The 14,302-nt window shown below is 43.7% G+C and overlaps 1 protein-coding gene across 1 annotated transcript in view; it reads left to right on the plus strand.

The window, feature by feature from the left end:
* Positions 1–14,302, plus strand: part of ATP8A2 (ATPase phospholipid transporting 8A2) — a 649,053-nt gene that overhangs the window by 391,265 nt on the left and 243,486 nt on the right. Inside the window, exons 26-27 of the mRNA XM_033236971.1 lie at positions 207–390; positions 5,893–6,003. Of these exons, the coding sequence (XP_033092862.1) occupies positions 207–390; positions 5,893–6,003 (295 nt within the window). The remainder of the gene's footprint in view (positions 1–206; positions 391–5,892; positions 6,004–14,302) is intronic.

Consider the following 14,302-nt stretch of genomic DNA (forward strand, 5'->3'; position numbering starts at 1 on the left):
TTGTGTATTTCATCTGAGAAGTTGGCAAATACTTGAAAGCCACAAGCTCCTGTTTTCTGAAAGCTTCTTTGCACATGAGCATAAAATGTATGTATTGAATTTGGAGATCATCCAGTAACTGTCCTTTTAATGCAGCGGAATGTAGATTACAGCTGTTTCCTCTGGAAAGATGTGCATAGTTCTGATTTCCCTCTCTTTTCTCACAGAGTGTCTCCTCTGCAGAAGTCTGAGATAGTGGATGTGGTGAAGAAGCGGGTGAAGGCCATCACCCTCGCCATCGGAGACGGCGCCAACGATGTTGGGATGATCCAGACAGCCCATGTGGGTGTGGGAATCAGTGGGAATGAAGGCATGCAGGCCACCAACAACTCGGATTACGCCATCGCACAGGTCAGCAGTTTGGGCGTCCAGCTGCCCCATCCTGTTGAGAAATGGTAGCTGGGCATGAGGACCTGGTGTTTAAGCTTCAGTGCAGCCCCAAACCTCTGCCACTCCTCTTAAGGTTGCTGTCTAGATGAAAACCCGGGGATATTTGGATTTCTCTGTGGTTGTGATCTTGTGCAGTTTGGAGGCCCTGTCCTGCTGGTTGGTTTTCTTTGGCCAGCTGTGGGGTTGGCCAAGCTGCTCTGTGATCCAGGCAAGGTGCTGCTCCTATCAGACAGGTCCCTGATCTTGCTAATAATAACCTCTCACCCTCAGCTTCTGCATCTGCTGCATTGCTTTTCCTGCTGAAGCACAGCTGTGCTCATGACAGCCTTTCTCTGTAATCCCATTCTGGTCTCACCCCTGCCAAAGGAGCTGGGACACCCCCTGGTTAGGTGCTTAAGATCAGGGGTGAGTAGTGATTTACAGCTGTCGTCTTCCCTGTAGTTGTGACGGGGCGCTGCCCTGTGAGGTGAATTGCCACGAGCATGAGCTGAGTTTGGGCCGTAATGACCCGTGGTCAGTAGCAAACAGCCTCCTGAAGTTAGGCCAAGTTCGGTCCATTCCTCTCTGATCTGAGCCTCGCATACCAGGGCTCCTGATGTGCTATACTGCACTGGTGGCCTGAGGATGAAAGAAAGGTCCCCTCCGCAGGGAGAGCCCAAAGCTGAAGGAAGATAGCCGATTTCCTGACCTGTAGGGTGCATATCTGAGACCACCTTTGCAAAATTATAACTGAGACAGTGGAAGAGATCGAACTTAACCGACTCCATCTTGCTTCTAACCTCCAAGCTGTCCCTGTTCATTCCTGGGCGTAAGCTGAACTAACTTTGAGAGAAACTTAGTTTATCGTTTAAACAAAGATGGTAACAGCCCTTTCCCAAAGCAGACCTCCTCCTTGCCTGGGGACTAGACTGACATTAATCACAAGATTTGAAATGATGGCTTAGGAGTCATGCAGTTGGAGGCTACAAGATTCTGACCCTCTTAAACTGCTCCTAAGGTCAGTGCTTGAGATATTTTGCAGACCCTGCACTTGATGGATCAGCTGGCCCCACCCAGATCCATAAACTGGCTCATCTAATCTTGTAGCTCCCACCACCCAGGAACTGACTGAGCACAGGAAGACAGCTCTGGACTCCCTATGATTTCTTCCCTGACCAGTCAGCGTTCCTGGTTCACTGGCTACCCCCATCCACCAAGTTTTCCTTAAAAGCTCCCGGAATGCTCAGGGAGACTGATTTGAGGAACAATAAAGCTCCAGTCTGCGTCACATTCAGCTCTGCGTGAATTATTCATTGCAATTCCTCTGTCTTGATGAATCGACTGTGTCTAGGCAACGGGCAAGGTGAACCCCTTGGGTGGTTCCATATCTAGGTGATTGGGCCTACTGGATCATCCAGAAAACCTGGACATCACAGTGAACCTAGGGCATGTCCGTCTGTCTCCAGATTACGACACATCGTGAGTAGATGCCTGCCCATCGGCAGGTAGCAGGAATCCCCTTGTGTTTCTACAGTGTTGAGGTGTTTGAAGAGTGTGTTCACCTCAATCACACGAACACAAGGAAAAAAAGGCTATCCACCCCTTCCAGCTGAAATCAGGGCTGCATATACAATGTGAACGAGCTTCCGAAAGCCCCAGGGCTTCAGGCCAGTCCTTTGCAGCTCTGGGGCTCCACCTCCCCAAAGTGGGGGCTCTGTCTTAGATCACCTCTCAGGTTTCTTCTCAGCTCGCAGTTCCACAGATGCAGGGAGGAATTACAAAATCCTCCTGGCTCTGAAAAGCGCATGCAATCAATCTTCTTCCTTTGCCGATTTCAAATAAATCCTCAAGATAATTTCTGAAGTAGGTAAGAGAAGGAATCCTGACTTTATAGGTGGGAAAACTGGGGTTCCTTCCTATCAGGTGACTTACTTCAGGTCCAAGCAAGCGAGCATCTTGGGGTCAGAAAACAACGGACCTGAGTATGAACTTGGGGGCCGGCCCCACACACACCTGCCTGTTTACTTTCCTGAGTCAAATGCTTTGAGGCCTGTGGGACTCCCACTTCCTGTAGTCTGTCAGCAACCATAGATGTTATACACTCCAGCATTATTAAATACTTGAGTTATAACATCATATGGCTGGAAGGGATCTTAAGAGGTTTCCTAGGAGTTCCAGGCAAATATTTGTCTTTTTCTTTAAAATGTCTAGGGAAGGGAGATCCCATGACCTGCTTTATTGAAACTGCATACGAATAGGATGTGTTATCCAGAGCAATTGCTCTCTTCAAATTAAAAGTGTCAAAGAAGGGTGGAGCAGGGTGTGAGGCTCTAAAACGCCACTGGGGGTTTTCCTGCCCCTCCAGCATCATAGTCACCTCTGCTGAAGGAGCTGGCGCAGCCCACATGTGTCTGTGCACCCTCATTTCTCCTGTCCATGGTCCTATTGCCGATTAGGCGGGGGTGCTGTTACTTCAGGTTCCAAGTACTCACACCCTTTCCACCAACCAGCATGCTGCCTCTACCTTAATCACCAAGCCAGAAAAGCCACAGCTTGATGAATTTCTTTGCCACTCTTGAAATGATAAACATCTCTGGTTGTTTATCACCTTGGGCTTCATCTGTTCATTTTAATGTGGATGCATTTTTTTTTTTATTACGCTTTGGAGGAAGTACCCTGTAGGGTTATTATACTCAGAAGGAAAAAAATTTTAGCTCAAAGACTTACCTTGGGAAAGTTATGAAGCAGGCAAAGCTCTGGTTCTATTTCTTCCCGGCCTGCCTCATGCTTTTATGCACATGGGTCGCCCGAGACTGAGCGCCATCCTTTTTCAGCTGCCTTGCCCTGGCCAACCTTGCTGCCGTCCCTGCGTCATGGTGCCCCCCTAGCCCTCGGCTTGCCCTTCTCCTCGGGAGAATCATTCCCGCCCCCTGCCCTCCTAATGTTTTCGGAACGACCCCATGAAGACAGCATTTTGATTTAGAATACACGTTTTTTTCCCCTGAAAACAAATCACTGTAGTACTCAAGTTGAGGCGTTCAGGACAACTCAAGCAGATGGTTTCTGTGCCCATTGAAGTTTCACATCGGGGGTCCCGGTCAAATACAAACTTCCTTTTTATTTGTTTAGCCGGTTATTTTATGATTTCCCATTCCCCTATGGAATCCTTAATGAGCCTTTATGGGGAGTTTTATTTTTCCATGTGCACCTACTTCTGCCACTTCGAAGCGATGATTTAGATCCCGAGTGCATGGTGAGCCCTGCGCCTTCCCTCACCTCCTGGAAGGACACGCTGAGCTGCAACCCTGCCTAGGATGGAGTCCTTTCTTTAGTGCTAATGGGGATTATTATGCAGTTTCCTCCTGAAAGTTTTTTGTTTAAGTATTGTATTGTCAGTCTGGTCGTTTCTTTTCTATGGAGAGTGACATTTAATTTCGTTCTTTCTTTTCTGTGTTTTTTTTTTTTTTTTTTTCAGAGTTTCACTCTTGTTGCCCAGGCTGGAGTGCAGTGGCGGGATCTCAGCTCACTGCAGCGTCCGCCTCCTGGGTTCAAGTGCTTCTCCTGCCTCAGCCTCCCAAGTAGCTGGGATTACAGGCACCCAACACCACGCCTGACTACTTTTTGGATTTTTAGTAGAAACGGAGTTGCACCATGTTGGCCAGACTGGTCTTGAACTCCTGGCCTCAGGTGATCTGCCCACCTTGGCTTCCCAAAGTGCTGGGATTACAGGTGTGAGCCACTGCCCAGCTGAGAGTTACATTTAATTTCAAAAGTCATCTGAAATTAATAAGCGTATGACTGCAAAAGAATTTCTAATGTTCTGGGGCATTCTCAATACAGCCTTCTTGTCTCTCCTAGTAGTGTAATAGGGTTCAGACTTGTGGACTTACTGACTCTCTGACTTAGAACAGGAGGCATTAAGGTTTTCCTGCAAGGGAACCAAGAAGGAACTCAAATCTGGGGTAAGGCATATCAAATGTGTAGAAACATGATGTAAACAGGATTGCCCTTAATGGCACATTTATGCCAGAGCAGGACACCATGCACCAGACCAGAGAAACTCGTTTCCCTCCCTCCAGCGCAAGGTTTACACTTTTTGGGACCTTTTTGAAACGGCACACAGAAGGCAAAGCCAGGCTAAGGGGTGGCTGAGGAGATACGATCCAAGTGGTGTCCAGAGACCTTCTCCCACAATGAGGATTCCTGGATGTTACTGGAATATCTATGGCTCCAACTCAGACCACAGGAGCCATCACATCACTCCCAGCTTGGGACCCACCAGCCGCTCCTGACTGCATAGCACTCTGGCCAGAGGTGCTCTGTATTGGTTGGAGGCAAAAAGAGAGAAGACAAAATGGGTCAAGAAGTGGAGGCAAAGTGTGTGTGTGTCTTAGTATATCTGTGTGTACATGTGTATTTGTGTGAGTGTGTGTGTGTGTGTCTCTGTGTATCTCTGTCCTGTGTGCCTCTACCTCTGTGTCTAGGTATGTGTGTCTGCCTGTATGTGTCTCTGTGTATCTTTGTGTGTATATCCGTGTGTATCTATATGTGTGTGTAACTTTTTAACCTACGCAGTTGTTAGTGGAAGTAGTGAGTGTGCACCTGTGTGTACCTTTCCTTTAAACAAGACTCTGTTGTGTGAGTGTCCCTGTCCCTTGCTCTTTTTGTCACTGAAAAATCTGTGATTGCTTAGATGTCTGACTTGCACTGTACTTTTCCTTCAGTTTAGTAGTTCAACTTTGTTTAATAATGAATCCCTATTGAAACACTGTTCACAATAGCAAAGACATGGAACCAACCCAAATGCCCATCAATGCCAGACTGGATAAAGAAAATGCAGTACACATACACCATGGAATACTATGCAGCCATAAAAAGGAACGAGATCATGTCCTTTGCAGAGACTTGGATGGAGCTGGAAACCATTTATCCTCAGCAAACTAACATAGGAACAGAAAACCAAACACCACATGTCCTCACTTATAAGTGGAAGCAGAACGATGAGAACACAGGGACACAGGGAGGGGAACAACACGCACTGGGGCCTATTGGGGAGGCAGGGGGAGGGAGAGCATCAGAATAAATAGCTAATGCATCTGGACCTTAAAACCTAGGTGACGGATTGATAACTGCAGCAAACCAACATGGCACATGTTTACCTATGTAATAAACCTGCACATCCTACTTAGAACTTAAAATTAAATTACAAAAAAGCATTTGTTTAAATAGAATTTCATAAGAATAACAATTAGAAGTCCAGCAGTATGTTTCGGGAAAATGATAATTATGTAGAATTCAGAGAGGATTTTAGTTGTTCTCACTGGGCCTGAAAGCTCTGTCGTCAGAGAATGGTTTTCTGAGATTCCTGCAGAATCTTGTTTCCTCTACCTACATTATCTGACTTCTGTTTGTAAGGACATTCTGTTTGTGACTTTTATTCCTCAATGATGGGCTCTTCGGAACTTTGTCATTTTCCTTTTTCAGTTTTCCTACTTAGAGAAGCTTCTGTTGGTCCATGGAGCCTGGAGCTACAACCGGGTGACCAAGTGCATCTTGTACTGCTTCTATAAGAACGTGGTCCTGTATATTATTGAGGTAAGAAGGAGTACTTTTTTTTTCCTTGAAGGGAAAGCTCTTTTCAGAGGATATCTTGAGGTATTTAAAATCATTTCAAGGCAGGGTTTTGTTCTTGTAAAATTAAAAGATGCTGCTGTGACTTTCTATAGCCTGGGTCACATGTCATCTCCCATGAAGCTGGGCTCACCATCCTGGTCTAGATCCTCATGCTGGATGACCAAAGCAGACATCTGAAGCCTTTTTTCCCTACCCAGACGTGCCTTCCTCCCTAGCTCTCCTCCTGTGTTCCTCTTTGCCGTGCCTCTTCCTCTTTGTCCTTGGCTGTGAATCTTGCTGACACTCACACCCCTTCCAGAGGAATCAGATCCTAGCAGCAGAGACCCACTACACCTCGCCAGGTGAACACTGAGGTGTTGCTCGAATGAACGGGGGAGCCTGATTTCTGCCTTCTTTCTCACAGACTCTGCAAGTTTTCTAGCATCCATTCAATGCTTCTGGTATACTTGGACACTGGCACTTATGTGGGAAGGGTGTGGGAGTGAGGGGACGGTGGGGAGTAAACCAGCGAGGTCATTGACAGTATTGCAGTGAGTTCACATTCTGTTGTCAGACAATTTTCCAAGATGCTGATTCAGTTACCAGTAAAACAAACGTGCTTGCTAGAGGAGTGGGCCCAGGAAGAAGTGGAAAAGTCACTTTATGTTTGCTATTAGTGGGATTACAGCCCTGCTGTAAAGGGGTGGCTTTTGAGGCCATCATGACTAATCGATTTCCAAATATGTTTGTCTGTGGAGGAAGGCAATGTTAATTGTTTATGGTGTTTTAACGCTTCATTCTACTATGGGTTATTTTATGTCTGATTTCTTGACTCTTAGTAAAAATAATAAGGAAGAAATCAACTTTTTCTGATGTAAGCTCTGACAAGACTCAGTTCAAATAACTAGTAATAACAAGTGCCTTGCTAAGGTAGCTGTAACTAACAACTTCTTTACCGGGTTTTCTAATCTTTCCTACTCAGTCATTCAGGTCAAACATGTAAGTTCTTGTCACACATCTGGTAACTAAACTACTAAGGAGTGATTTCCCCAAATTGTGCAGATTGTTCACAGCCCAAGACAACTCGGCGAAAAGAGTAAATGAAGCAGCAGCATAACCTGTGCTGCTTCATTCTTCAGTTGCCCGGAGTCCAACTGGAAACAGCAATGCATTTTTCGAAGTTGCACAAGGGCCAACGTATTCGCCACGATGTGTGCATTTGCAGAGAGGATGCCTCTTCTAGTTCACACAAAAGCCCCTTGTGGGCTGAGGAGCAGACCTGATTCTTTTTTTTTTTTTTTTTTTTTGAGGCGGAGTCTCGCTCTGTTGCCCAGGCTGGAGTGCAGTGGCACGATCTCGGCTCACTCCAAGCTCTGCCTCCTGGGTTCACGCCATTCTCCTGCCTCAGCCTCCCGAGTAGCTGGGACTACAGGCGCCCACCACCACGCCCGGCTAATTTTTTGTATTTTTAGTAGAGATGAGGTTTCACTGTGTTACCCAGGATGGTCTTAATCTCCTGACCTCGTGATCCACCCGCCTCGGCCTCCTTAAGTGCTGGGATTACAGGCCTGAGCCACCGCGCCCGGCCGGGCAGCCTTGATTCTTAAAGAATGTTCCAAGCAATCAAAAGGGATCCGGTTAAAGTCCTGAAACTGACCCGTTCTTCCTAATTTGAATCTTTTGTGGGAGGTGTCCTGTCTGCTTAAGCCTTATTTCCCTAGGGAGAAAATATACAGTAGAGACTTGAGAGATTTGCTGATATAATTGACATTTTATTCGGTGTAATGAGGTTAAAATCAATAATTTAAAAAATTATTCATAATTTGCCTGCTGGTCTTGTGCTGTAGTATTCAATGCAGTTCACTCTGGGTAAGAACTTGTAGATGTTGGTGTGAGAGCTTTAGTGGTTTCTCTTTATTTTTACAATTCCCTTTTGGTACTTAAAATTCCCCTTTGGTACTTTGTCCCCCTCCTGCTCCCACATTTTTTTGTGTCTGTGGTAGGAGTCACTCCTCAACGTCACTTAGGGTCGTGGACAATAGTGCAAAGAGGTATCATAGGGTCATGGACCATCGTGTAAAGGGGTATTGGAATCCCCGTTTCTTCGTGCTATCCCAGGCTTCCCAGCATTTTGTGCTCCTGTAATTGCTGGCTTTCACGGTTTCTTAATAATCTGGTCTTCTTCACAATCAGCACATTACAGATAGTCTAGACTTCTTATCAAGACGTTCTGCATGGAGCTCACACAGATTGTCTAGACTTCTTATCAAGACGTTCTGCATGGAGCTCCCAACCCTTTCACTTTTCAGATCGTCCCCTAGGCCCCCTTTTTAGTCATTTACACCTACTATCTTGCTGGTGGTTTTTTTTTTTTTTCCCCTCCTTTGTTTGACTTCAGGTGGGCTGAGTCTGAGAAAAGTGCGATTTTAGTCTGCCTGAAAAATCCTATTTGGAAGGAGGCCCTGAAAGTGCCACATGCGTGCCTCAAATTAATATTTCAATTGTAGCTGAGCAGCAGTTGTTAAATGGTCTTTTGTAAACAGCCTTTTAAACATTCTTTATCAAGTTAAAGAAAATGTGAAAGTCTCCATCCCTCCATGCCCAATTTTCTATTTAGTATTTCTCGGGGATATTAATTTGAAAACCAAGAAAGAAAAGTCCTTGACCGAGCCCATGTGGTTGGAGCACTGACTCAGGCAAAGCCTACCTACCACTGCCAAATTACTTCCTTGGCATCAACATACACTTCAACTATAGTTTTAAAAATAGGAAAGTACTACTTGCATGCCATTTTAGTGTATTGTGAACTGTAAGATCAAAGATTATTGTAAGTTGATTTGCTTATTTGCAAAGAATACTTTTTTGTTCTAACGGTAACCCTTATAATTAATTACTTAAGTGAGAATAAATTAAACACATTACTTATTTATCTTAAATGGTTTTCTTGTAACTCAAGGAGCGATTCTTTACAATAGCCAACATATTGTCATCTCCAATGCCCTCTAAGATACATAACTACTAATCACTTAAAAATGTAGTCTAAAGGCAATTTGACAAATTAAAAAAAGAAGCCTACACATGTGTGCATGCACAACACACTTGATGGCCTTAGCCATTATTATGAGGATCATTATATATAGGACTTGAACTGCCAATAAAGACTGTAGGGAAGAACTGTAAGCCTGTGATGTAATGCAGTCTACTCACTTGGCGTACTAACCTATAAAAGTGGATTTTTCTGTATAAGGAACACATGGATATATTCACGTTGCTATATGGAACACAAACTGAACGTTCTCCCCACTCTCACCCCCAAACCTCCTTCCATATTATCTGTCCTGACCTTTTTCTCTGTAGGTATGGAGATATTTATGTATACAAACAAATCAAGAATTTTAGATAAATGTCGTCATGCTGTGCAGAGCCTTCTGCAACTCATTTCACCTGACAGTGTATTCTGGAGACCATTCCCAGTTACTATGTATAGACCCAGGGCATACCATTTCACAGAGAGATTTCCTGCAATCTATTCAGCCATTCCTTGCACTGATAAACATTCCACTTCTCTCCAGCTTCAAACCCCAAAAGCCTTGTGGAATAACAGCTTTCTCACTAGCCCATAAATATTCCACCCAAATGAAATTGATCAAATTAGACCATTTTTACCACAGTGCCTTGAACATAACACATGCTTATGTATTTTTGTTTATACAACAAGTTGTTTGTTGCTGACAAATCTTATTAAATGCTACTTGAGTGTGCCACATAAAATTCAAGCCAAAATCACTATTGGTTCGAGTGATTTAAAAAATAGTAACAAAATTATGCCATACATGGTTTCATGTTAGCCCTATTCATAGGTAAAACTGAAAATACTACAATCTGTGCCTCCATCCCCCTGCAACTGCCTTAATTTAGTACTGTTTTCCTGGTGGATTACAAAAACCGCTAGTTTCACTTCCTTGACCATCTCTGCTGTAGTTAGGATACGACTTCTGAAACATACATCTGATCAATTCCAGTGTCTGGCACAACGTCTGGAACGGAGGTGCTCGAAAATGCTGGCAATGAAAGAGTGATGAAGGCTGCTGCACCCTGCAGCCCCTTCCCAGGCTGATGCCTTCTGATGAAATGCCCATCTCAGTCCCATCACCTTCCCCTCTGTGGTCTGGGTTCCAACTGTCACCAGCCTTCTCTGCCACTGTATCCTCCTTACTTTGTTTGTAATCAGTGTTACTGAAGTATGATTGATGTACAGCAAGATACACACTTTTTAAGTGTTCCTTTCTGTGAATTAAAACTGGGTTTTTATCATTAGAAACACACTGGGGATGTTGTCTGTCTCCCATAGACGGTGACAAGAATGTCTCAGAGAGCTCTGGAGACAGATGGCAGTGATGGTTGCACCAGGCTGGGCGCTAGAACTGCAGTGCAAGTGTCAACATGGGACCATACACTTAAAAATGGCCAAGGCGGCAGACTTTGTTATCTCTACTTTACAACCATTTTAAGATGCTAAAAAAAAAAGAGAGAGAGAAAAATGTCACAGACACTTGGCTGCTTTCATCGCCTTGAGAGAGACAAAAATGTATAAGGACAGACTGTATGCTTTGGCGAGCTTATTGAAGGTTTGGAAAACAAATTTTACACATAGTTTTTTTTTTTGCATTAAGCTAATTAAATGCTACGTTTCATGGTCGTGGCCAGATGGACCATATTTCTCAGAAGGTAAAATCCTGTCGTTGTCTAGAATGCTCAGAGCTTCAGAGACTTGCAGGGCAGCCAGCTGGGAGTGGGGTTGGGGTGGGCGGGGCAGGAGGGCGGGGTGTGTTCCCTGTGTGTCTGCATTGAGGGTGGGAATGGGATAAAATTAGCAAAAGCAAGGAGATAGAGCTGGGTAAGGATATGTGCGTGACGAGGGAAGGGCATCTGAATGGCTCATTCGGAGTTGTATTGCCATTAGAAGCGGGGATTCCTTTTTTTGATTCCTTTTTTTCCTTCTCTTTTTGCAATAGTTAAATTACATAGTAAATGTGATTTAGGAAAAGTTGTCTATCAACATGTAGGGCAGATGGCAAGCAGAGAACTTACATGTAATTTTGTAGTTTTAAGCCTGGAGCATAAATCATGCCGTTATGTAACTATCTCTCCATGTAATTTATAAGCAGAAAGCAAAGACGGATTTTTAAAACTCTTTGATTTTGACAATGGGAGGAATTTGCCTTAAATGTAAAGATTAGGGGTAAAGAGGTTAGGAAAGGTTCCTATAAATTTTTGAAGTCCTGATTGACCTCTGTGTGGTGTCTCTTAAGGAGAGGGGTTGCGTAAATTCTTTAACGCTCCTACACTAACAAACTATGAGTTAGGTGTTTGGAGTTTTCTTAATACAGTACAGTTTCAAAGCACAGCAGCATCAGCATTTTAAGCATGTATTAGGTGGCATATGCATTTGTTTGTGGACTTTCCGAACGCCTGGGAAAAGGTTATTTGGAATACATAAAATTTTTAGTGACCATAAAATTCAAATAGAAAAATAATAGGGACGTTATTTGAACTTAACCTATATTTCAAAAAAAATTATCATAGGTATCTCTTGTAAACTTTGGTATAACGTAAGGAAAATATGCCAAATTATTTTTGAAATAGAGATGAGTCTGAAATCATAATGGTGATTAGTTGGTGGTTCCTAATACAAAGAATAACCATAACATATGTATATTGATGTGAAAAAGTGGATATTATGTACAGCTTGGAGTCTACTTATTTTTGGCAACACATGTAAGAAATTTTAGTGTTTTCTTGGGGGTGATTAAACTGATACGGGATAAAGGCCAGGAAATGAGATGCATATTTAGCATGAAGGTCTGGAAATACTATCACTGAAATAGACATAGAGATTCTAAGACCACAACAATTTGGGGACCAAATGAAACTGAACCGCAGAATTTAGTTGATAGCCATTTAAACATTTGTCAATATCTGACAAGCCTAAAATAAGCAAACAAACTTTTATTATACTGCAGCAGAGGTTCGCAACCTTTCTGGCACCAGACACTGGTTTCAGAGAAGACAATATTTCCACAGACGGGATGTCTTTGGGACGATTCAAGCACAATACATTTATCATTAGATCCTCATAAGGAACGTGCAGACTAGGTCCCTTGCGTGCTCAGTTTACAATAGGGCTCGTGCTCCTATGAGATTCTGATGCTGCCACTGATCTGACAGGAGGTGGAGCTTAGGCAGTAATGCTCGCTAGCCCTCCGCTCACCTCCTGCTGTATGGCCCGGTTCCCAGCAGCCACTGACCAGCACCAGTCCAGTCTGTGGCCCAGGGGTTGGGGACCCCTGCACTACAGGATATGAGAAAAACCTTTACTGGCATTTTGTTTTCTGTGTCTTCGAATTTAAAAAGTGAAATGAATTATGGTTCATGTATAAATTGCCATTGTAATCCAAAACGTTTTCAGTAGATGAATACTTTGATTTTTTAAAAACTGTTTTGCAAACATATATTTCCTTTTGCTGTTTTACAGCTTTTTTCTGTTGGACCTGTGAGAGATTTTGTTTTATCATCAATTTTTTATTATTGTTTGAAAATAATCATTATTTTGCAAACTTTTTTTGTTTTTTGAGATAGAGTCTCACTCTGTCGCCCAGGCTGGAGTGCAGGAGCGTAGCGCTGGTTCACTGCAACCTCCGCCTTCCGGGTTCAAGCGATTCTCCTACCTCAGCCTCTTGAGTAACTGGGATTACAGGAGTGCATCACCACACTCAGCTAATATTTTTGTGTTTTTGGTAGAGACAAGGTTTCACTATGTTGGCCAGGCTGATCTCAAACTCCTGGCCTCAAATGATCCACCTGCCTCGGATTCCTGAAGTGCTGGGATTACAGGCATGATCCCTTTGCCCGACCTTCCAACATTGTTAGAAAAAAATCATATCTAGGTTGCCCCCTCTTTCCATTATTATGTGATTAGCTTCTTGTTTGGGGAGCCTTAGTTAAATATGTTAATGCAGGGAAATGCTATGCACTTGGTCAACCCTATTGCAAATTGGTATCTATGTCCTGTTAGTAACCCATGCTTCATTATAAATGATGAAAGAAGTCGCTGGCTTTGGGCTGGATTTCATTTTAAATGTTAGAATCATCAGAGAGTAGATGATTTAAACCACGATCAAAATTTCGTCCGGTAACTTTTCCCCTCTTGGATATAATGCATGACTTACCTGTACCTCAAAACAATGTGTTTCATGTGGGGGACACAAGAAATTTCATTACACGGTAAAAGATAAAATCCTAATAGCTGAGTTTTCCTCGTCTGTCCTGTGCGTCTGCCTTGGCAGAGGTAGCTTTATGTTTCCTGTTAGAGCTTTTTTTTTTTTTTTTTTTTTTGGAGACAGAGTCTTGCTCTGTCGCCCAGGCTGGAGTGCAGTGGCGCGATCTCGGCTCACTGCAAGCTCCGCCTCCTGGGTTTACGCCATTCTCCTGTCTCAGTCTCCAGAGTAGCTGGGACTACAGGCGCCCGCCACCTCGCCCGGCTAATTTTTTGTATTTTTAGTAGAGACGGGGTTTCACCGTGTTAGCCAGGATCCTGTTACAGCTTTTATTTGAGGAAATAGATTGGCAGCTATGAGTGCGGTGTTAAAATGTTAATAAGTAAAAGGCAAATTGAAAAAATACCATTGACATATGGACTTTTCTGTAAAGGCTGTGGCTTCATCAAGTGTGGAGCCATCCGTTTTCTATTAAAAGTTCTAATAAGTATTGAGCACCTCCTCTGAGGCAGGCAGAATGCTGAGACTGGGGTACTGGGACATGCCCCACAGAGTTCCCCATCTAATATGGGTTGGGGAAGAGGTGAGGACAGTCATCCCTTGGTATCCACAGGGTACTGGTTCCAGGACACACCCTCCCCACCTTCAGATGCCAAAATTTGTGGATGCTCAAGTCCTTTATATTAAATAGCATAGTATTTGCATATAATCCATGCACATCCTCTTGTGTACTTTACATCATCTATAAATTACTTAAATATCTAATGCATTGTAAATGCTATGTAAATAGTTGTTACACTGTATCAGTTTTCTTTTCTTTTGTTTTGTTTTTTTGAGACAGAGTTTCTCTCTTGTCGCCCAGGCTGGAGTGCAATGGCATGATCTCGACTCACTCGCTGCAACTTCTGCCTCCCGGGTTCAAGTAATTATCTTGCCCCAGCCTCCCAAGTAGCTGGGATTACAGGCACGTGCCACCACACCTGGCTAATTTTTTGTATTTTTAG

This window comes from Trachypithecus francoisi, unplaced genomic scaffold, assembly GCF_009764315.1.
Source record: "Trachypithecus francoisi isolate TF-2019V2 unplaced genomic scaffold, Tfra_2.0 Contig01461, whole genome shotgun sequence".
Classification (NCBI taxonomy): Eukaryota; Metazoa; Chordata; class Mammalia; order Primates; family Cercopithecidae; genus Trachypithecus; species Trachypithecus francoisi.